Genomic DNA, 24,737 nt, shown 5'->3' on the forward strand with positions numbered 1-24,737 from the left:
GATGGAGGCAGATGGAGAACAGAGAGGTCCTGAAGCAGCAAATGATTGACTCCTCCATGTTGTATCCTGCATAGACCATAGCCTATCAATTTGTGAAATATTGCAGTTTGTCTCACTCTACTGTAAAACTCCTCTAAGCTCGTAGAATCAGTCTAGTTATTTGTAGATTATGAGTATTTGACAGTGTAGAGTGAGAAGACTGGAAAGGTCAATTGATTAGTCACTCAATCAGCATTGATTCGTGCTCCCTTTACCACAAAGATCCAGGTAGCAAATGCTTAGTTTAAGTGGCTCCACAAAATGCTGTTACAGACTAAGACCATTGCAACACTATTACAATGTATAACCTTTGTTAAGAGTGACAAAACCCATAAAAATTACAGTGACTGGGCAGGAAAACTGAGTCTCTGAGACTGTCACAAATTAAGAGACAGCTAAAAAGTGGGAACCTCTGAAAATTTTGGTTAATTTGGGAAGCATTTGCCTTCAAACAAAGATACTGATCCCGGTGCTTTACAGTTTGCCTTGGTCTGCACTTGGTGTATCAATTTAAAGTTCAACATTCTAATTGAACACTAAAACTAAGAAAGGATTTGTAGGCAGTGGAATAACAATTCTAATGATGGAAAATGTTAGGAGGGTTAGGATTATGTTATTCCCAGTAGCTTTGGGAACTGGAGATCTGTGATAATCAGGCTGTTGTTACATAGTTCCTCAAAAGAATATAATTGATATGCCTAATTTTCTGCATGTAAGTTTGAAAATTATGGTACAGGCTCATATCCCTCTTTATCCAAGGGTTCGTATGGCACCTGAAGTATGTGGCCCATTAGCACTCAGAAGCCTTACATTTTAGAGAGAGTGATGTCTCAGCTGGGTGGCTGCCCGGTTTCAGGCTGCTCTCTGTTTAACACCCAGAAAAGCTGGCAAAATCAGAGTCAGGTGAAGCCACAACAACCTCTAAATAATATCAAGGTGACTGAAACTCTTACCTGGTGATGGGACCCAGTGGGGTGGCAGAGGAAGAGAAAAGGGATACCTTGAGTCTTCCTCAGCCTGGCCTGGATCTGGCCACCCATCTCCTCTGTCTTTAGGGGGTGGCCAAAGCCCTGGTGTGGGATGAACCATCAGGTTGTGGTTGTGATGAGGCCTGCGTGATGACCGTCAGGCCTGTGTGATGAGGAGTGCCAGCTTCATGGGATGAAAGGAGCCACAACAGAGATGACCTGATTGTAATTAAGATAGATGCCAATGTCCTTGTTTTTGTGTAGTTTTTCCCCAGTGGTAGCATCAAGCAAAATGGTTTCCAGAAGCAGGAGCTACCTTCCTGGACTGAACCCTACTAGACAGACAGGGAATCTGATTACCACCCTGCTGCTGGATGGCCAGGACACTCACCTTAATGTATGAGATGCATTTAAACCTAGTCAGACTGATTACAAAAAAGTTCAGCAGGCACCAGAAATATGTATATACCAGTGCCTAAATTAGTCTTTCTGGAGGTGGGCTTACATTCTGTAACAAAAAAAGAGCAGACTAAAAAAAAATCTGTGTAAAGAAGTAGATCCAGAATATTAACTATGCATTAACAACATTCTGCATACTTAATTTAAAAAAAATTTAAAGCTTTTCTCTAAAAAGAAAAAGAACACAGAAGCATTGACACTTTTTAATTATAGGAATAATAAATTAAAATTTGTTGGTGATACCTGGTGATGCCAGAAAAACAATTCATGATGGTATTATCCCCACTATTTTTTTGGTGTACAAGCTAACTGATCGCACCTTTTTCAGCCTCCTCTTGTGAGAAAGAGCTTTGCTGTGTCTGCAAGACAGCCTTTGCCATTTCTACAACTACAGTTTTTATTCCCTTTATACGTAATAAATGAATGAAAGGGCAATTCTGTGACTATTTTTTTTGAACACAGAATTTCCTACTAGGATATTATGCAATAAGTTTATACAATGTGTATGGAATACACCCTTTTAATAAGTTGCATTTGATCTTGTGATTACTATGGTCTGATGTTCAAAGTGGGAAAGCGGTTTCTCAAGTGAGTTAATCTCTATTCCTTTTTTGAATCAAAAGGGGAGATCTCATTAGTTTATGAGTCATAACGTTGACTATGTCTAATTAGATAGCTGATATGAGTGTGCATCATAGACTGAAATTGACTGTAATTTTATTTTGATTGACAAATGATTTGCTTGCTACAGAATAATGATAATAAAAAACAAAACAACAAAAATAAAATGACTACTATATCAACATTTGGATACAAGCAGCTATTGCTGGTCTGGAACTCTGTTATGAACACCGGCTTTTTTTTTTTCTTTCTTTTTTGTTTTGGTTGAAAATGCTGACTTATTGAATCAAACTTGTTAATGGCAGTGTATACTTTTACTAAAACTCTGATCATGAAAAGTTTTCCAGATCCATTAAGGTGTTTCATATACCTTTTAGATAGTCTCCAATCCCCCAGAAAATATCAGAAAATCAATTTTCAGTTTAAAGTTAAACATTTAAACTGTGTTTTTCCACATCACTGAATATAATTAAATCATTAACTCTTTTTTTTTTTTTTTTTTTTTTGAGAGAGAGAGCTTGGGCAGGTCTTGTTTCCATTCTCATGCAGAACAGAAAATATTTTGAAATCTTGAAATTATCAGTATGTTAGAAAAAACTTGTCCCATCCAGCTCTGAAAGAACCTTGTTCTAAATTATTTGAATAAAGATGTGTCTGAAAATGTTGTATTCATTGCTTTAGCATTGTAAAGAGTTTTCTTTACAAATTATATTCAAGCGTCATTATCTGTATTTCTAATTGCAAAGATTTCTGTATTTGTAATTTTTTCCTTGTATCTATTCACTCACAACAGAAAAGAACAGCACGGGTACATACAGAAAAGCAAATAAATAGGAATTGGTTCTCTAATCTAAATGGCCCATGTAAGAGCAAGTGGTAGGAAAAATGACAGTTCAAATGTCTGATGATACACATCGACGCTCCTTGCATTATGAGAATAAATGCACCTTTCCCAAACAGAATTAATTAGAAATACAAACAATGTATTTCATTACAGATATGTTGTTATGGGAGAGATACTTCAGACACCTCAGGAACTTTTAGGCCAAGCAGAAATGTATTTAAAGGATTATGTGCACGTGTTGGAGGAATGGATTGGTGTCAGAGGTGTAAGGGGAATTCACACGCTTGCATTCTGGTGCAGACAGGGCTTAGGAGAGCAGGATCACGCCTACAGTCTAAACTGTGAGGCAGCAAGATATTCCAGATATGAGCCTGTATCAACATTTTCAAACTTGCATGCAGATTGCATCCAATATATTCAGATTGAGCAGTAAACTGAAATGGAAGCACTTTATGTAGGAAAGTCTTAAGAACGCTTAGTTTTGAAAATGTATACTTCCCCTCTGCCCACTCTTTCTGCAGTGCCAAAAAATATTAATGTTACTGTAATGCTTTTTATACCATAATGACTTGAAGAGGTAAGCAATCCACAATAGGGGAAACTGATACTGTAGATTGAAGATAACTATTTGTTCTCTAGGTATGTATTGTCTGTAAGGACTGAAAAAGATTCCCTCAGAGGATGCAGTTACTGTAAGAGGACAGATGCAGAATAAATAGGTTAGTGAGAAAGGGGGAAACTAAAGTGATCTTGTTTGTTGTAAGTATATAATTTAAGATTTCTATCATATAATCCAAAGAATGTGAAAAACGAGACAAATTTAATTGAAAATGTAACTTTAGGATTTCTCAGATAACTAAGTATTCCACAGTTTCTCAGAGAAGCAGTCTCTCAGGCAGGCAGATCCCAATGTATGTATTACTGCACATTAGTAATCAAATATGTAAATCCTTGCAGTCAGGTTGGTTGATGGGGAATGATTTGCCCAACTACGGTATGATTATTTCTCAGCAATTCTATTACAAGTTACACAACTGCCTTACTTCTGGTAGTTATTTGTCACTATGACCTAATCAAAGCACAGATATTTGCAATAACAGTGATTATGGAAATCCCTGGTTTTATAATCATTGGGGTGCAGACAGCCATTTGTTCCAGTTTTTATATTTATTGGTTTGAGACAGTGAGGAGCAGGGCTCAGCCCACTGATAGCCAGCGATGAAAGCCAGGCTTTGGGCACTTTTCGAGAGAGAAAGCACAGGTTTTGTCAAGAGAGTCATCATCTCTCAGAAGCATTTTACCAAAAGCATTTTGCCAGAGGCATTCTGCTTAACAGGCGATTTGTCTAGGGAGACATTCCCTGGAAGCATTTTCCCTTGCAGGGGCTTGTCTGTAGAACTGTTCCCCTGAGGTCTTTCCCCAAGCACTATGACTTATTTGTGTCATAATTCTAATGTTTTAAAAACATACTTTTTTTTTTTTGTGTGTGTGATTTTTTTTTTTTGCTATATATGAATGTATATAAAACAGAATAGCTATAGTCTTACACTTACACATAACATATGTTCCAAATAGGTTTCTCCAACTCTGTCTACGATCTAAGATCTTCAGCGATGCGCTAGCTACAAAAATGGCCACTTCAGCTTCTCACTTCTTTCATTTGGAGCAAATCTGCTGCTACCTTCTCGCACTCCAGATTGCATATACAGCCTCAGAATTGGTCTACCCTCAATGCACACACATAGCACTCGTTTCTGCTGATGGGAATCACACTTACAGTCCGAGCAGGAAGATACCATTCTACATTTAGTTTTCTTAGGCAACAGAACAAAAACTGAATTCTTGTTCTCATTTTGGGCTTCCTGTTTTTCTTGAAAATGATCTTCTGGGTGAAATGCTCTATTGTACTCTGCAGCCTCTAAAAACTCGTCTGTCACCTTTTAGTGAATATGGAACATCTTTGCTTTGTTTTTAGCATTTGACGCTTTGCAGAAAATGTGTATGTATGTGATGACAATTACTAAGTAAAGCTTGCAAGTGTAATGTGCACCTGCTAGATTTCCTTTCTGGCTGGGTTTACAGTGGCTTACTTTGCTGATTTCGACAAACTCACTCTTCACTTACACCACTGCAAATGAAGAATTAAGTAAAAGCATTCGGAGTAGGAAATAGAGCATCTTCTTTGAGGCTTCTGGATCACCTGAAATATCACCCAGGTTCTAATCTTTGAGGTATTTAAATATGCGCAGTTAGACTGGGCTCAGAATTAGGTACCTAGTAAAGGTCTTTGCCTTACTGGACTCGTAAGGGTTTTTATACCAGTCCACAAAGCAGTTAGCTGTAGATAATACTCTAATTTGGGACATAGAGTGCCTTCAAAAGTAAGGTGGTTTTCTTTTTCAGTGTGCTGTACGGGAGTTATGTTTTAGACAGCTGCATCTTTTCATTGCTGCACAGTATTTACCATCCTCTTTCCCAAGATTCTCTTGCCCTATTTTCAGAAGTTTGCCTTGAAGTACTACTGATTTTCTTTGGCCTTGAATATTATGCATTATAAATATGATTTGCTTAGAAGTTTGTAATGCCTTTTTATCAGTGGTTGGTGTGGCTGTGCAGCTGTTCAGCAATTACATACTATGGAGCTGAGCAGAAACTTTAAGACATGAACCATTTCCAGGGAAGTTTGGTAATTGAAAAAAACCTGGCCTAAATGTGAAACCTCAAATACTGAAAAATGGAAATAGACTTGTCTCTGCAAGTGTTATGATAGTTTTGAATGTCACTGCGTTTGAAGGAATATCCATAAGGAGCACTGGGCTCAGCACCGATTTAAATCATGTTTCCCTCAGTGGTGAAAAATAATTTTAAATGTCATCTGTTTAATTGTTTGTTATGCCTAATTAAAACTGGTAATTTATTTGATTTATTTGTAGCATACTTAATATGTTGCTTTAAAAAATAGAGAAATTTGATTTGTAATTACAAAGATTGGGGATTTCTTAAAACATCTCTTTCAAACTGTTTTTATTCTGGTCAAAATTAAGGCCATTTTGGTAATGTGGAGTTCTGTCGTTCTGAAAAGATGGATAATGGGCAAAGGGAGCATTATACCTAATGACAAATTATTCTTGTTCTATAGATGGTAAGCATGATAGCAAGAGAATGCTCTTTCTTACCTTCAGAAAGATTTAGCAGCCTGTGCCCTTATTTATTCTCACAGTGACTTAGCTGGAGCTTTTGCTGTGGTCTGGGGCAAGCAGCACAAGCAAAGGTGCATTGGGCTGGGGAGGCTACAACTGAAGTGCACTTGTGCTGGAGCAGTAGCTGTGAAGGCTGAGGTTGGAAAACAAAATAAATCTGAAACAACATATTCTGGAGGAAGGAGTGGGTCCTTATAAAAATTAATAAAATGTTCCAAGAGCTGTTTAGTGTAATGGTATTTATGAAAAAGAAATTGATTAGATGAGAAGGACATTTTTCACAAAGAACATCTTCAAAATGATGTGGAAAGGGCAGAAAGGTTTTTCATCTTTCTTTGCTGATGTAAAGTTGACCTTTTTAGCTGGTGGATGGAACTGATGTGTGCTTCAGAAATTATTTTTGGACAAATACATAAGCAGCATATTGCGAAAATATCTTGAGTTTTCTAGATGGTGAAGACTGTCAATCTCAGCAAGGCTCTGCTTTTCTAGTGTTCTTTAGGGCTAGTGGCGCTCCTCGTGTGAGAATACCATGACTCTCTGGAAACTGGCAGTTAGCAGAGAGGTGTACACTTGCCTTATCTTACTTACTGTCCATATTATGGGATCAAAATCAGGGTACATGAAGGACCCCAAAATTCCCTGTCATTTTGCTAGTGATGCACAATTCTAGCCACTAGGGCTGCCGCAGAGTATTTTTACACTCTATGTGCACATATCCGTATTTTAAGAAGTCATGAGAGTTTATTACTTGGGTGAATGCAAATCCCCCTTTTTGTGCTGTTGCAGAATGTAATGCTTGCACAGACAGTTGAGTTTATTTATGATGAAATTTTTCAAGTCTGCTTGCTTTTTAAGGCTCAGCAATATCTTTTAATCCTCCTTTATCATTTTAATGATTTACTGAATGAAATTGAATATAGATTTTTTCCCCATGGCAAGTCTTAGAGAAAGTAACCTCAACATCAGGTTGTACAGCTGCAATTCCTAAGGTAGCAACAAATCTTTATATGTTTAAGTTCTTGCATGTTTGCATTGACTGTGTTATATTTACTTTCCTTTGTCAGGACATAGAGAAGGACTAAAATTAGGTCAGATAATGCCTACTTCCATTTAAATTCTAAATTTAAACAAGAATTGAGGCAAATATTTGCTGGCTCTTTGGAACACTGAGAGACGTCTGAATATTATTGAGGCTGTGACTTTAATCTAAATTCTTTTTACAGTCACTGGAGACAAAAAGGTCTCCAGTAGAGGTTTATCAGTCCATTTAGATGTGAATTGCCCAGTGGAGGTGTCTGTCTCTCTTCATTGACAACAGAGAACACCTAGGGCAAATACACTCAAAACTCAGTCCCATCACCAGTAAGGTGGGATGAACAAGCCTCCTGCTCAAAGCAAGACCAGCTATGAGATCAGACCAGTTTGCTCAGATCTTTATCCAGCTGGGTTTTGAAAACCCCTGAGGATGGAGAGAGACTCTCTGAATAGCCTGTTGCACTGCCTGACTGTTCTCGTGGTAGAAAAGTTTCTCTTCATATCCAGTTTTGCCTGTTGTCTTTCACCATGTCACCATGCATTCCTGTGGAGAGCCTGGCCCCATCTTCTGATTCTGCAGGGCTGCTGTTCCTGAAGCCATCTCTTCAGACTGAACTAATCCAGCTCACTCAGCCTCTCCTCAAAGAGCAGGAGCTCCAACCCCAACCATCATGGTAGACCTCCACTGGAATTGGTCCAGTTTGTCCATATCTGTCTTGTACTGAGAGTACTCATTGCCTCTTAACGTTGTCTCTACACTATAAGTTCCCTGCTTAGTCAAGCAGATTTTCTGATATGTCTGCTGAAGTACTGCTCTTGCACTTTTAAGATGCTGTCCTGAAAGACCTGACAGCTTCCCCCAATGCCTTTACTTCTCAGAGCTGCTATAGGATTACTCCTAGCATTTTCCTGAATAAGTCTGCTAATCTGAAGTTCTGGCACTGCACTCTGCTATCGTACACTAGATATTAAAAAGTAGAGCCCAGCACAGTTTCCAGTTATTTGTTACATTCAACATTAAACATCTTTATCTTATTTCTAGCCCTAATTTTTCTCTTTTCCTCATTTTAGCTACTGGACCCTGCCATTTTTTTGTTTATATAAGGAAATAAGTTTTCTGCCAGTGGCAGACACTAATGTATTAGACAATCAAATCACCTCTTGATCTTTAGTTGTTGAATTCATTCTTATCTCAGCTGCAAGGCACCACCATTAAGAAGCAGCTGTACTAACAGGTGACTCATGCAAGCAGGTGGAAATTATCTGGCATATAGGAAAGTTTCCTGAAGCAGATATAATTAAGTATTAGAGCAGAGAGAGTTTTTAGAGAGCTGCTGGGGATGTAGTTAGGAAAAAAAAAAAAAAAAGGAAAAAAAATGGCAAAAAAAACTTTGGTTTGTATTTCTTTATTGTTTGAGGTAATAATAAAAGTCAAAACTCAGGGTGTAAGTAAGTTTTGACTCTGTAGAGCATCTGTTGACTAATCAAAGCAGGTATTCCAGACTCTACCTTCCAACTGTTCTTTAGATTGAATGTTTACAGTCAATAAAAAAGATAATATATTTTTCACACTCTGAGAGAGATTTCAGTATTTAACTAGCTGTTTCTTGCATTCTAAACAGAGTAAATTAACTCATTTTGAATATACATCAAGAATATATTATTAGCTGGTACGCCTGAGCATGTTAATTTTTTTTTAGATTTAATTTCTGCGACAGGTATGGGCTGAAGTGAGATAAGATGTGGAAATTGATGCAGTGTGAGAAGAATCTCAAGTGCTTCTTATTTCTTGAGAATATGTAGGCGTGTATATAGAAGCTTTAAAAAAGATATGTGTGAGAAGATCACATTTCTGATCATCTGCTTGATTCTTCAACTGTTGTTTATGGTAAAGTCCCATGTCTGTGAAAAGCTTCCTTGACCTTAATAAGCACTTGGACAGTGAAGTTACTCAATCTGGGACTTGACTTCAAACTTTCTGAGGAAGCAACTTAGGGAACAAAAGAAATGTGCATTAGTTTTATTTTATAGTTTCAAAATTATGAAAGGTGAAGCTGATGTTGGTTGTTAATTGTGTTCGTAGAATCTTCTTCTGTAGATCTGAGATTTTCAAAGGCTATGGTGAAATGATAGCATGGAGACTATCCAGTAATTCCCCATGCAGAGAGGCTTCCTGCTAGCACTATCTGTGGTGTATGACACGTATGCTTTGAAACTGAAAGAAAAGCCTGAAGAGGTATTGTTGAACAGGGTTTTTCTGTTTACTTCATTGTTTTTAGGAAAAGTTGAGAAAAATACAATCCATAATAACAGTAGCTTATGGTTTGAAGTGACCAGTCCTAGTATGGGAAGGGGAAAATAAAAATTGCTGTGAGGAAAAAGGCAATGTTATAATGTGGCTGGCCCAGCCCTTGTGCAAAGACTGAAATGACCTCCTGTCCAGCAAACTATCGGTACTTGCTGAGACTTTCTGTTACCCTATGGCTGAATCTATAGGACTTAGTGCACAGGTTGTACTATTATATTTAGTTTCTTGATCTCATAGTGCATCCCTTGATAGAACAGATGAAGTGTCCCAGAAATGGTGGCTTTTTGATGCAGTCATGGGATGTTCTGTGCTTTCGGACATAGCATAGGGCAGTACTGTGGTTTGCTTTCTTTGTATGCAGTTCCTTGGGTGGACTCCTAAAGGACTGAATGGGGGACAGCAGAGCTACCACCCCACCTGGACTGTATAAGCACAGAGAAGCTTTTATTTCTCGGAGTATCAAGAAACGTGCAGAGCCTTTGCCCCTGACACAGAAGGGTGAGCCGTTGCTGCCCCGTGGCCTGACAGCTGTGCTCTGCCTCCTGCAGGGCTGCATGAGGCTGAGGAACCGTGCTCTGCCCTCTGTCTCTTCCCTCCCTGCCTGCGGCAGAGGTGGCCTTGAGCCTGTAAGACTGCAGACAGAAGTGTAAGGGATTTTCCTCCTCCACTGTTTACAATGAAGATGCTGAAGCAAGGAAGGTGTCTTCACCTACCAGAGCTTCTGTGGGAAGTGGCAGAAGCTGATCTTCCACCTTGGTGTTTCCCGATGACTTATGTCCAGGCGCTTTGTGTCTTGTGAACCCCGTTTCTGCCCTTATTGCCCCATGTGCTGTCTCATGAGTGAAAGCACTGAACACAAAGACATTTGTTTCTGCTGCTAATTGCCCATCTGACACTAAGGTTCTGCTCTGCGGCTGGCTGCAGGGCATGGCAGGCTCCGGCGACTCCAGCCCTTAGGCTTGTATCCACCAGTCAGTAGGAAGAGTGAACTGGCCTCTGAAGGTGCCCTTTGCTTTGACACTGTAGATGATAGAGGGACTCAGGGGCTATTGGCCACCAGCGCAGGCACTGATTGTAGTTCTGTTTTATATATTCTGTACAACTCTCTCTGTATGTGAAGACGTATATTTGAAACCATTAGTTTTGTCAGAGTCTGGCTGTTGTGACATCTGTGTATGTAAAGGCTTTATTTTTTTATCTCTCTCGAGTAAAATATTCTTAATTGCTTGCTCAGCCAAATTAGGTGAGTGGAAAGGATATATATTATGACACGTACAGGGAAAAATTCTCAGAAATAACAGGTAAGACTGATTGACGTACAAATGTATAGAAAATAACCATTCAATTGCATGGGGAATTCTGTCTGGCAGAATTTTCTCTTATCCTAATAGGGAGTGAAATTGCATTTCTTTAGAAATCTGGCACAGAAAAGATTTACAGATCATTTTGGAAACTTCTACATAATACTCCTGGATCCCTTAATTGTTCTCATAAATCTGGAGAGTTATATTTGGACTACCTAGCCCAGATAAAATAAGTAAGACCTCACACAACCCTCCTATGTGCCTAAAGTGGTACTCAGACATCACAGTCTGTGATCTGTAAAGATGTTCTTGGATCTGTGAAACTTCTGGTGTCTAATTTTGGCCAGTAAAGTTCTCTTAGCATTTACAGTTCAGTGACTGCATTTACCCACAAGGGCTGCCACATTAAGAGTTAACTTATTGCCTAAATGTTCAGCAAATAAAATTTTATTCAGTGTCAAACATGTACATCAAGAAGTGAAGACCAGATCCTGGGACCTGGTCAAATGCTCTCAGCTCAAATGCATTGTACAACTGTGCAGCCATGTCTACTGTGTGTCTTTGTTCTCTGCCTTTATTGAGCTCAGCTGCACAGCATCCTGCTGCCATGGAGGAATGAATACATCCTCCCCCCATCTCAGTCTTCACAATGTCTCAGTGTTAAGGCTCTGTGGGAGAGGTGGTTCAGGCTGTGTACAAGCTGATGATGACATAAGAGCTGTGTTTCATGTTTTGGCTTCTTCTATAACCCTTTCTACATTGGTTTCTAAGCTAGGGGAAAGGGACTTGAGTAGGTTCATGAGCCCTACACAGAAGAAAGTCTCCCAGTGAAGAATGAAGGTGCAAATGGATAAATGTGGGCACTACAGCAACTAACTTTTCTGAAATAAATAAATAAATAAAGCAGTTGGAAATCATAACATTGTCCTCTTCTCCAGGCATCTTTTTAAAAGAGAAATGTGGAGCTCTCTTAGGTGGGGAGGTGGCTGTGGGTTATCAACTGCAGTCTTAGTTACACATACACCAAAGAAATGGGTTTTTGGACACATCTCTCACTTGGTATTTCCTACTGACTAGCTCAGGAAGTATATGAATCCCATTCCAAGGTGCTCAACTCCACCATATGCTGCATAGGCAGCCCATGTGCCAGACAGAGCCCACAAATTCTCTTCCAGTAAACCTGGGCACTTTGCTGTCTTTACGATTAAAAAGATCTACGAACTGTGAAAGAGAAGACAGACTCAAGACATCAAAAACAAATGCTTCAAAGTTGTGTGGGTTGTTTTTTTTTATTTTTAAAGAAATCTAGATGACATTGATATTTCATGGATAAATATGTTGATTTCTTTCAGTTTGCAGTTTTAGACCAAATTTTCCAGTGTCTGGAAGTGGATAGGTGACACTGATATGCAGAAATATATTTGTGAAACAATTTCAATAAGTAGATGGAAATGGAATTGTATCAGGTTCAGCACAGGCTGGCATTCCCACACCACTTGTCATCAGGAGCATCCACTCAGGCTTTTGATGTCTCCAATGTTTATTCAATGCTCTTGACACTTTTAAATCTAGTTTAGTGTAATTTTGCTTTTGATGGGGTCTTTTAACATATGCAGCAACAGACTGAGGGAGGACAATTTCAAAATAAAAGATGTTCACTCATCAAAAGCTGCTATGGTATTCAGAAGCAGTACAAGGTACTCTAGTTCCTGATACAAATCATTTGTGCACAGTACACAAAAGGAGATTTCCAAAGACTACTGATCAGTACATCAATGCACTGCATAGAGTGGCTGCAAACTGAAACAGTCTGGTAAACGTGGGGTTCTGCTAGGCATCTGTAATAAAAGTAGATTCTTAAAAATGAGTGTTTTGTATCTGTCAAAGGAAAAGTCTTCACCTGTCTCAGTCTATAAATGTTCCCAATATTTGGTCAGAACAGGACCAATTGGCTTCTTGTTCTGCCTGGATGAAGACACTGAATTGTTGTGCATTGATGTGGTGATTTCACATTCCTCTTTCAGATAAAAGCAAGCATTTGTATGGAGCCCTGGGGCCAAGGTTCCCTTCCCTGTCCACTGAAGTGCTAGGTGGCTGTGCTGATAACCACAGGCATGAAGCCAGGCAGAGGAGCCACTTCTTGGAGCAGCAGAAAGAAGTTGTCAGTGAGCTCTGCCTCTGACTACTGACATCCTTACAGAAACATGGGGTGTCACCAGGGTTGCTGAAATGGTGAGAAAAAATGAGTGGTGGAGCTTTTCCAGCTTATTGTAAGCTCCTCACCTCTCTTCATTCAGCATCCTGCTGAGCTGCTGAAGTATGTTGTTCATGGTGGGACCAGACTTATAGGGTCAAGCTAACTGAGGAGAACTTTTAAGAACCTTCAAAAGGGCTTATATGTCATCTGTATTTGTACTTAGAGATATTGGAGAGTCACAGCTAGGAAGGAAATCCCCATCACACTAACCAGGAAGGCTAAGGCTAGCACTCAAACAAGGCTGTATGGTGGTGATAACAGCAAACTGATTTATACTTAAATTGGAATGAATAAAAATAGGAAAAAGGAGAATTTGCAGAAATGATGTGAAATGCTCATCCAATATAAGTTATTTTCCTGCACCAAGTATTGCTTTTGCTGACCTTGTCGATGTGTTTCCAACATAGTCGGAGAGCAAAATTGCATATTATGAGGAATGAAGCCTCACTCAGTAGACTAGACTGAGGAGCGACCCTGTCCAGGCTTGCTTCAGAGAAAAGGAGTTCTCCTTTGCCCTTTCTGCTGGTCCAACGGAAAACACCGAATATCTTTGAACCATCAGCTGCCAAGAGGGAGAAGCAGAAGTGCAGCTGAGAAAGCCCAAATTAGCTCTTTAGAAACTAATCACTGTCTACTCTTCCTTCTCATCTCTGTCAAGTTGTGGTTGAGAAGGGAGGAGGGAGTGAGAAGAGACAGGGAAAACCAGGAATGAAGGCAAAGGGCTGTCTGGAAAGAGAAGTTCATACAGAGGAAAAGAATGTCAGGGAAAATTATCTCTCTGTATCTACACCTATATACATAGGGATAGATAGATTTCTGTTTTAATTCCTGACTATCAGTGCAATCCTTTTGGAGATTTTACTAGTGACTGCTGGCAGAGTCAAAATAAATAATGAACAAGTTTGGACTTGTGCCTCTGATATGCCAGAGCATGGCATAAAAAACTCCTTTTGTTGTGTGGTTTGTTTGTTTGTGAGTGTTCAGCATGATTTGTAATGTTTAACCTTTCCTATGTGAATGACAATGGTTATTAAATACAGGAATTTTTGAAAGCCAATTGTTTTGCTTTCTGTTTGCTACCATCTATTATTATGGGTATTTCATGGAGTCTATCTGAAGTGCCCTTATTTTTATTTTTATTTATTTTAATTTTAATTTTAATTTTTTAAAATTTTTATTTTTATTTTTATTTTTTATCTATTTCTATTTCTATTTCTATTTCTATTTCTATTTCTAAAACTTAGACTTCATTTGTCAGTATTTCTTGGTCTTACTACCCAGTTAGAAGGGCTCTGGGCACAGTTTGTGCTTTTCTGACTTTTTGTCTGTGGAGCACTCTTCAAAGCACCATGCTGCTGTATGAAGACCTGCTCACCTCACGTCAGTTCTTCATTGCCAGTGCGCCTGTGTGGTTCAGTTTAAATATTTAGGCTTCCACAACTTTCCAAAATTCTGTAGAATCTGTTGTGGACAGTCTTCAGACCAGTAGCAGCATGGTCCTATGTTGTGTATACACTACTGTGCAGTCACTGGAGTTGCCTGGATTTTGATCTCTCTGCTTGCCCTGATGCTTTTCATGAGATACTCCATGGATCAATGTACTGACAAACCTCAGTGTTTAAGTCAGAGATCAGAATGGAAATCTAGTAATGATGGAACAGAAGAGATATTACCATGTGGTTTTCAGAAGACATGGTAAGGAGGATGCTTTTTGTCCTAGGTCACTCTATTATTTTTAAAAGTACATGAAGAGAAAGAAAGGCTTGGATATTGATCCCGTAGGCCTCAGAGCTTAGTGCATAGATAACTCCCAAAGTTTTGATTGGTAATGTTTTGCCTTTTTTTTTTTTTTTTTTTTTCCAACTTTTCTACCAGTAGCAACTGGACTTAGTGACTCACTGTGGCCATACAGGAAACATTTAATCCTTTGGAGATGGCTTGAGACTGGCTAATGTTTTCTTCTTGTAAATTTGAGGTTAAAAACAGAATGGAAAAAAGTTCAGCTGCTGAGGCTGATTGGTTAAAGAAAAGAAGAAAAATCATTTGAAAACCAACAAAAAAGAACACCTTTCATTTCTCTTCTTTCAAGTCTATAATATATAAATTTCAAATGATGTTTTATAATCCTGTATGAACAGGCTATGCTGTAGAGGGAATCCCTAGCTATGGTGAATCATAGGGATTCCCTTAATGTTCTCTGATATGAGGTATCCAAGGCATTAGTGCAGGCCAGACAGATTACAGGGAATCTGGGCTTTCTGGTGCAATAACTGAAGTGTAGGCAGCATACACTAAACCACGTGAAAGCACTCACTAAAGCTATGGGCAGATGTGTCTGGGCAGCTGACCGCTGTCTATGTACCTTTCACAGTTGTGGAGAGAGCTGCGAACAATATGAAATTTGCTTTCCTTCCTCCTGATGTTTTTCAGGTACTCATGGCATTGTGCTGGCAGCATGGGTAGCAGAAGGATAGCACTACTGCTCAACCAGTGGTGTAAGGGGAACTGGGCTTACAACATTGAAAAGTGAATGCAGAGAGCAGAGTTGTCCATTAAACATAACACCTAGCTTGCACCCTGCTGAGAGCATCCTCTTCTTCCATAGTGATGGTTTCTCTAATCAGGAAAAGCTCCCCTGGATAACTGCATGTCCTGGTGGGTGAGTCTCTGAAGCTGGCTGCTGTGCTCTCTGTGGTTCTAATTAGTAAATGAATGTAAAGGAAAACTGGATTTGGACAGAGGAATACCTTGTGGCTACAAGGTAATTTTATTACTACTGAATAATAATAAAAAAATTGGCTTTATTAGTTCAGACTAAAAGTAATACATATCTTTAAATATTTTTTCAAACTCATCAGAAGAGTTCATAGTTGCAGACAGCACTGACATAACAGGCCCTAATGAGGAAAGTGGGGTTAAAAAAGCTTTGAAATGTCAGACTTCACATTGTACTCAGCAGATTGACACAAATTTAACATATTGATAAACATGATTAAGTGCGGTTTTCCCCATCAAGTAGAAAGGGAGTTTTAATAGTTTAAGAAGTCCCTAAAGCTATCTGAGCGTCCTTGGCTTCTTGTTTGATTTGACTGGAGAACATAAGAAACTGTAAAGTAAAAGCTAACAGCCATTCCCAACCTTAAGGTCCCCACCCTCCCCACCTTGTTGATTTGATCTCAGTATGAATATTACTCATTTGATCTACTATTTCTTCGGTTTATTATTCAGTGCTTGGACCTCAGCTGGGTTTAAAGTATTTGGAAAGAGGCTGCCTACAGATGGTGGATAATTTAATGTGCGACTGCTTATCGTAGCTGGGTTTTTAGAGAGGTAAAACTCAGGATTTAAAAGGATGTGGAAATACCAGAATAGAGCTCCCTTACTGAGAAAATGCCATTGTTAAACATTTATCAATAGACTGTCTTGCACAGAACATTGATGACAGTTCAAGCTGTCCTTAGATGGATTCTTGTCCTCCTGGAGTTACACAGCAATGCACAGCACGACAAGATGTCATTCAGCTATAAAAACGTTCGTAATGCATAAATATCCTTTTAATGTTTTTGCCCTAAAGTGCATCACAGAGCACAAAAACACATACTTTCTAGAGTGGTAAATTTGTTTTGTAGATGCTGCATCTGTTATGGGTTTTGAGCTTGAAATATCACTTTTTTCTTTTTTTTTTTTCTTTTGTAGTATCCCTTGTGTGTAATTAAAAGTAATGACTTCTAATGAGTCCCTGACCTACTTCAACACACTGGAACCAAACTACTACTCAGATTTGAATAGTTAATATTATGCACATTCCTTCTTTGTTGTGTCCTGTTCTATGAGAGCAGTGCAGAGGTCACAAACTAAAACACTCATGCTGTAACCCATCTGGTTAGACTTTATGAAAGATTTTTTCTGGTTGATGGGGATAAAATGGAATGTTATGGAGCTTTAATATTTCCTCATCCCATAACTCTATGCTATACAATTATGTGTTTTAATTAGAAGAAATTCTCTACAGTAATTCAGGTCATTCAGAATACCATAGTTGCTGGTCAATTTGACCACCAGAGGTAACCTCAGAAAAAATCTGCCTCTACAATGTTTCATGTACCAGGCCAACATGTGATGGTTGCGGAAATAATTTTGTTGACCACAAACCATGCTGCTCTGATTTGTACCTATGTTCTTTTCTCATTAAAACCTCATTGCAGTTCATTGAAGGTATATTCTGCTTAGGAATATGTCCTCAGAAGGTAACTGGTAGCAACAGAAGTAAAGTAAAGCCAGTGAAAGAGTAATATGAAGTAAAAAGTAAAATAATTTACCCATTTCAACTCAGAAACACTTAGGCGTGATGGATCACTTATTCCCCTATATCTGGGGACAAAACAGTAATAGCTAGTTGGATTTTATCACAAAGACCGTATCTTTGCACAAAACTATACAAACAGAAATTAAAAAAAAAATAAATTTGAAACTGCCTTATCATTAGATCCTCATCTTTGGGCGTGTGAATTGAAAGCACCCTTGAAAAGAACCACTAAAGCAAAGAGAATGACTTGGAATTAATCAAATGGTTTAAAAAAAAATTCTGCGTTCCAAGTGAAATCAGCTAATGTCACCTTTCAGTTTATACTTTTGTTCTTTCCCATTCCAAAGCTCTTAAATTCTACTAAACTCTATCTCCTTCTCCTTTCTTTTTTATTTTTTTGGTCTAAATGTATTTTAAATTGTATCCATCTAGGTGAAAAGCGTAACCATTTTTTGCTGCTTTTGCTCTAGCAGATTAGAACATATATTTTGGGGTAAAACTATTGTAGTTCTTGAACAAGATACTTTACTGGACATGTGACAGATACTGTGGTTAACAGATGTCTCTCAAATTGTATCAGTCCTTAACATAAAGAGAGAACATCAAGTGTATGTTTCTAAATAAATATAGTTTATAAATACATGGTTATAAATATAAATGAATATACATATACATCTACTGGGAAAATAACTTGTGACAGATTGCTCCTCCTCATGGTAAAATCCATGGAAAAAGGCTGAATCAGAAAACTTCATATGTTGAAGCTTTTTCTCAACATCAGCTCTAGCAGCAGTGGTTTGTAGACAGTTAAACCGGCAAGGCTTCACCCTGCTGTGAGCACTGAAAGGGGCATCTCATATCTCTGAAGGCATTAATGGGTGTCAATGTATTTGTTACTGTTGGTTTGTTCTCAGAAAGAAGGAAACTAGGTCTCTAGTGATGGCATGGGTGACCTATTCATTTTTTGTCGTAGATGGAGAGATGAAGACATTACAGAAGGAAATTGATAATTAGCTGTGCTAATCATCATGTGTAGCAAAAATGAGTGGGGTTGTGAGATTCAGCGGAAGGCATGTAGCTGTATACAGTATTGTTCTAAACTGCATATATAATGGTTGAATTAATCTCCTAGGCTCCCTTTATATCAATGGAAGAAAATGGGCAGTTTAAGCGTGCATTTTATATCCTCCTACAGTTAGTAACAAAACAGAACATTTTTAATCTTGTTGGTATAGTGCAAGATGTTATTAAGCCTCATCAAACTCTTTTGAATCTTGAATGTCTACCCTGAGTGAGTTTAGCATTACTGTACTGCAGGCTGACACATTTTTCTGAAGTAAAAGCAGGCTAAGATGATTCTCTGCCTGATGGCAATTTACAAATGTGACTAATAGCTGAAAGGTAGTGACCTCAACTCTCATCCAGCAACTGTTCAATATCTAAGCCCCGAGGATTCATTTCACTGCTGTGCGTTTTTTGTACTCACAAAGAACTCTCTCTTGCTGTACAGAAGAGGGAATAAAAATCTTGAAAAGATGGGGCCATTAATGATTAATGATAGATATTTAAAATTCAAAAAAATCACCAAGATGGAAATATGTTTCCACAGTCAAATTTTATTTCAAGCACTTTTAGTTCTTTGCAAGATTTATTAATTGGTGGTAAAATGCCAGTTGATATTGAACAATCACTAATGTAAAATTTATTGTTTTCAATTTGTTAGCTACAATTATTCCTATTTTTAATTTGCTATTGCTAATAGTTAAAAAAAAAAGAAAAAGAAAAGAAACAGATGACTGCTCAGTGCTGAGAGAATGAAAAAGGGAAATAAAATGCTAGTTGATATGTTAAAGTTAGTAGTGGTAGAACTGAGTAGGTAGTGAAACTGAAGATGAGAGTGATTTAAGCCCATTACGCTGCGTGACTGTATAGCATGGTTACTACTGCGAGTGTAACTCATAATCAGTAATGTTCAAAATTACTGGTGATTCCTATCTCAGGTCTTTTTTTTCGTATGAGCTTATCTCATTTCACCGTCTGCTATTCTACTCCCAAATCATGCTTTCAGCTGAAAGGCTGTATAAAGGAAGATGGCATTTGAAGTGACCAGCTGATACTTTACATTGACAAATGTAGCATGCAAATGGATTTGAGAGCTCAATAAAAAGATTCCACTGAACTTCTGTACAAAACTTGGACAGAATATCATAGAGGAGAAGGCATACTAAGAGCTGCCTTCTGTGATTTACTGCTTTCTTTACTGGAAAGGCAAACCTAGGTCACTTAGTTTTCTCTGCTGTTCCTAGTACAACACCTTTATTTGGATCCCTGCATTGGACCCACCAAATAGATCCACAGTAATCCTCCCCTATAAATAGTCCTGGAAGTGGGAGTGGTAGATGTCTTTTATTTTCAGTATATGGGAGACTGGAAGTGGTTCACCATTTGGCTGAAATAAATGAAACATAATGTTAGCTGCTTTGGCTCTTCTGAAGTTGTCTGCACCTGCTCCATCAGGGAGTAGAAGTCTGTTCTGTAGTAATGCTTGGTAGATATCTCATATAGATTTGTTCCTCTTTGAAATGCTGCCACAATCACAGTTTTTGGAGAGTTAGTTCTGAACGTAACTGCTCCATCTTCTTTGATCTTCTGGGAAAAGGAGATCTTTAGAGACAGATTTAAAATCAGCTTGGAGATGTACAGAAAAATCCAGGGAAAACCAGAAACTGTACTTGACTGATGTCAAGTTTTGGTTTGAATCTATCTTGAAGGTTTAGCCTATCTACTTGCTTACAAGAAATTGTTTTATTGTTTTGTCTTCCCCTCCCCCCTTCCCCCCCCCCCCCATTTTAAAACAAACAAACAAAGAAACAATCAAAAAACATACAGAATAATTTTCTGATGCCAGTGACCGTGGTTAATAGAGAGAATGAGATGAAGCCATTACTGACTTAGATTAAAGGACTAAGGGAATGCTGGTAGTTTTAATTGTAGCTCAGTGTGCTCCAGAATTAAGACCAGTCCATACTAAAATTGGATGTTATTTCAAATCCAAACACTGTTGTTAGTTTCGCACTATAAACATCTGTCTTCAAATAGCATTAGGTTTTTCAATAGATCAGCTCAAGCTTAAAAATAACAAAATAAAAAATAAGGCTCCTATGAATTTATCTGCGTAATAATTTCAAAGAGTTCCAGACTGTCACCCCCCAGAAGTAGAAAGTTTATCATCAGATTAGGTTAATGGGGGGCAGTGGCCAAACCATAGGATAGGAAAGCATATGACAAAAAATAGTATCAATGAACATTCAAACATAAGTGCTTTTAGCAATTGTCAGTGAATGTGACAGCTGTTGTGTGAGAACCGATGTGAATGTAGTTACATAATCCATTGTCTTTTCCTTTTTTCCCTCAAAGAAAAGATGTGCTCTTGACAATACTGTATAGCACTTAAATACAAATCAAATGTTAAGTGTATTGTATTTAATTTTGAAAATTTAGACTGAGAAGTCTAGAATGAAAAATGTAGGAGCAAAAGACCCTTTACAGGTCTCTTTCAAAATGCATATTTACATCTCAAGGGGCCAACAGAACTTCAAGCATAAATACTTAGTGTATTTAGGGAGTTTTAAAAACACATATTACTGAATTGATAGAGCATAAATGTTCTCTTGCTTAGGCAGCATTATGCTCTATCTCATAAAACGTACTTGGGGACATGTAAAATGGTTTATTAAACTTACAGTCCATAACTAAGGTTGTTACATTTTAATGTATATATTTTTTGTTCATGGATTATTGAACCACTAAATACCAACAATTTGTCTTCGTGCTAAACAATGTCTGTGAACATTGTTCTGAGTGTTTTCAAGTAACTGTGTTACTCTTGAACATGTCACAAGTCCTCAGCTTTTAAAACTATTTTTCAGTGCTCCCCTATGTATGAATGTGGTGCATTTAAAAGCAGGCAAGCAGGCAAGGAAGGAAGTGTCTGTTTACTTTTGCATAAAATCCTTTTGTGGAGAGAAATCCATGAGGTATTTCTTAGTGGGAGATCTGCAGATCTGGGAAAAAAAATACTTGAATATAAAGTGCTGTCTATAATCATGAAGGATGTATGCAAAAATATGGAGTCTTATACAAAATAAGGAGGCTAGCTAAATATTCCATTGCATGAACCACTTTTCTTGAAATTAAGCCATAGCTTGCTTTTTAGACAATGTTTCTCTCTGTTTTTACATGGCATATATTTCTTGCATGTTGGTGATAAGTTAGCAGAAGTAAAACTGTGGCTGCTTAAGGTGGGCCCAATTTCAGGGCCCATTTCAGGGGTATTTGGTTTGGATCATATTTACCTTCCCTTCTCTTCCACTGTTTTTAGAAATAACTCTAGGGAAGAAGCTGAACGGCAGAGAGCTGAAAAGTAGGAAAGTAGCTTCTCTTCTCTGCCTTTTCTATGGCCCCAAATCAGTGACACTCATCATCTCTTTTGACCTGAAACATCTCATTGCTAAATTGTACCAACAGGTTTCATACACATATCTAGGATTTGTTATTAATCTAATGCCGAGGAACAGGAACCGAGAAAGTTAATGGATATATAGTGCTGTGGTCTTGACTTCAAGATTTTCAGTGACAAAATATCTGTCTAAAAGAGCTTTTACTGGTGTTGATTTTATGAATGTTATCGCTGAAATAACTTTCAGCAATGCAACAACCTCAGCATTTTTGTGAAATGGCACACTGAGGTGCAAAATGCCACACAATGGTCTTTTTTTTTTTTTTTTTTTCTTTTTCCATCTGGAAAAAGACGACTGTTTTAAAAAGTAATAGATTAAATTTTGAAAAGGAATGATATGGGCTCTAAATGCACATAATCGTATTGTTACAGGCCAGAATCTCTCCTCTATAAAGAGATAAAGATGTTTCAAATCTTTTCTGAAAGAAAGGGAATTTATACAAGACAAGATTTGTAAGGAGATTTTATATTTTATTTTTTCTTGGTGTGTCTTTGCTGTGTTAGGAATACTCATTTCATGAAATATAACTTTTAACTTACTTTTTCTGTGATCCTCCCTCTCCTTTATCCTGTTCTCTCTGGTTGTTATTATTCCAGCGTTTCAAATTATTTATTCTGAGGCTTTTCCATGAGTAGAAAATTTCCTAAAGAAGAGTACAGCCAAGATATATAAGAGTTTATTTCTTTGTGTTTCTGACGGAGAAATGATTTTGCCATCCCTTAGGCTATAAAGTGTTTTATTAGGCTGTAAGAGCCCATGCTGTCTTTAAAGGCAGGGTTAGTGACCAGACTCTGAATAGCATACATATGCCTTAAATCCATCTTTTTTTTTTTTTTTTTTTTTTTTATTTTTGATGAGGAAACAGTTTATAGGACGTAAAGGTTCCACTAAAACCTTCTGCTTTAGCTTTTAATGTGACAGTGGGCATTTACCTGATCACCTGTTATCTGGAACTGTTAAATGTGGTTCTCAAAAGAATCACTTTAAGAACTCGAAATTGATTCCTTGAAGAATATTTTATATTTTGTAGGATGTGAACTAAGCACCTGCTATTAACATAGATTATAAATTCAAGAAGATAATTGAGGTATCGTTCATTTCAGGCCAGTATTTCATCACTTTTATCACTGTAAATAAGAAAAACTTTCCCATTTTAAATTAATGTAAATGGTAATTAAACTTTCTTGCACCAAAATACTCTACAGCATACTTTAATATTGCCTATGGACAACTTCTTCTGGACCTTGCCAAACCACTTATTTAAGATAAGAATCAATAGAAATTCACCCCAGATTATTTTAAATGAAAATACTAATTTATTTTAGAGTCTATTTCAGTTTTTTTGTGGATATTTTTTGTTTCCACAAAGAAAGAAGGCTGAGGTGGCTTTTTTTTTTTTTTTTTCGTGAAATAGCTTTTGGTATTAACCATATAGTTTCCATATTGTTGAATCATGCTCAATATTAAAACTGGAAAATGAAAAATCAGTGGGAGAGAAAGACTGAAAAGTAGAAGGAGAAGGGAAATAGCAAAACACATACAGGTATATACATATACAAAACAAGGAAATGGAAATAATATATGTTTAACTCATCAAATTTAATTGTAGCATTTTTAAGAATCATAGTCATCAAAACTCAGACCTTCTTACCATCTGTAGCAATAGTAAGCATTCCTCCTTTATAGAAATCTATTCCTATCACAGCCAGGATCACAAAAGAAGTTGTCACACTTACATGTCAACAATCGTGACATCTGGAGAAAAGCAGAACGCATTATTTCTTGGTGAGAGTGTTATGTGATAAGACTTGACTGACATTTTACAAAATTTTAGATGTGTTCTGATCAGTTTATTTAATTAAAACAAGATATTCAGTTCTGCACAATGCATGTAGATAATCTATTTTAAGCCTTTCAAAGACACAAGTAGAGGGAAGGGATATTAGACTGGCTTGAATTACTTGTCATTTTATTTTCAGATACCTCAAATCAGCTATGCATCTACAGCTCCAGAACTGAGCGATAACACCAGGTATGACTTCTTCTCCCGAGTGGTCCCACCTGACTCCTACCAAGCGCAGGCCATGGTTGACATTGTGACGGCTCTTGGGTGGAACTACGTTTCAACGCTGGCTTCTGAAGGAAACTATGGAGAGAGCGGTGTAGAGGCATTCACCCAGATTTCCAGGGAAATCGGTAAGTTTATGTTTATCAGGTTTTGTATTAATAGCTGGCAAGTATTAAATCATTGCTGAGCTTTGCCAGGGTCTATGCAGAATGATCAGAATGCCTACAGGCAGGCGACCTAGACTCAGGTGGAGGGCTTTGATTTTGATGATTTTGCTGCTTGTGGGTCTGCCAATGTGACAGTTCTGGCACTAATTTAAGAAAAGTTCAAGAGAGGTAAATAAGTATGTGCCTCATGCCCATTTTGGAAAAGGGAAGCTCCTTAATAGACTTAATAAATATAAGTCTCAGTGTGGTCATGTAAGGTTGAGATTTACACAAAGAAACTGCTACTGGGGCAAAAAACAACCACCAAATACATTATACCTAGATCTGAGGAAATGTGATTGTTAGCTTAGGAAAATCATAATCCAATAATACCTTATTTTCCTTGTTCCAGAATGTATAAATCCAGAGTTTTTACTTTTGATGAATTTGAACAACAACAAATCTATGAAGTACAAACACATATTCTCATTGTTTTTCCTTCAGGATGAAATGTGCTATATAAATATAGGCATTATTTTGAGAATTATTTTTAAGTTCCTTTGATCTTTTTTTTTTTTTTTTTTTCACACTACAATAGTTATTTCTGGCCTGAAAAATCAGTTATTTCTTATGAGCAGTAGGTTTTGGACGCCAAGGAA

At 37.7% G+C, this 24,737-nt stretch overlaps 1 protein-coding gene across 5 annotated transcripts in view; it reads left to right on the plus strand.

Moving 5' to 3' along the window:
- GRM8 (glutamate metabotropic receptor 8) overlaps positions 1–24,737 on the plus strand; it is a 349,088-nt gene that overhangs the window by 40,632 nt on the left and 283,719 nt on the right. For all 5 annotated transcript variants that reach the window (XM_048080808.2, XM_013188397.3, XM_013188398.3 and 2 more), the window contains exon 3: positions 23,844–24,060. In XM_048080808.2, the coding sequence (XP_047936765.1) occupies positions 23,844–24,060 (217 nt within the window). The remainder of the gene's footprint in view (positions 1–23,843; positions 24,061–24,737) is intronic.

This window comes from Anser cygnoides, chromosome 1, assembly GCF_040182565.1.
Source record: "Anser cygnoides isolate HZ-2024a breed goose chromosome 1, Taihu_goose_T2T_genome, whole genome shotgun sequence".
Classification (NCBI taxonomy): domain Eukaryota; kingdom Metazoa; phylum Chordata; class Aves; order Anseriformes; family Anatidae; genus Anser; species Anser cygnoides.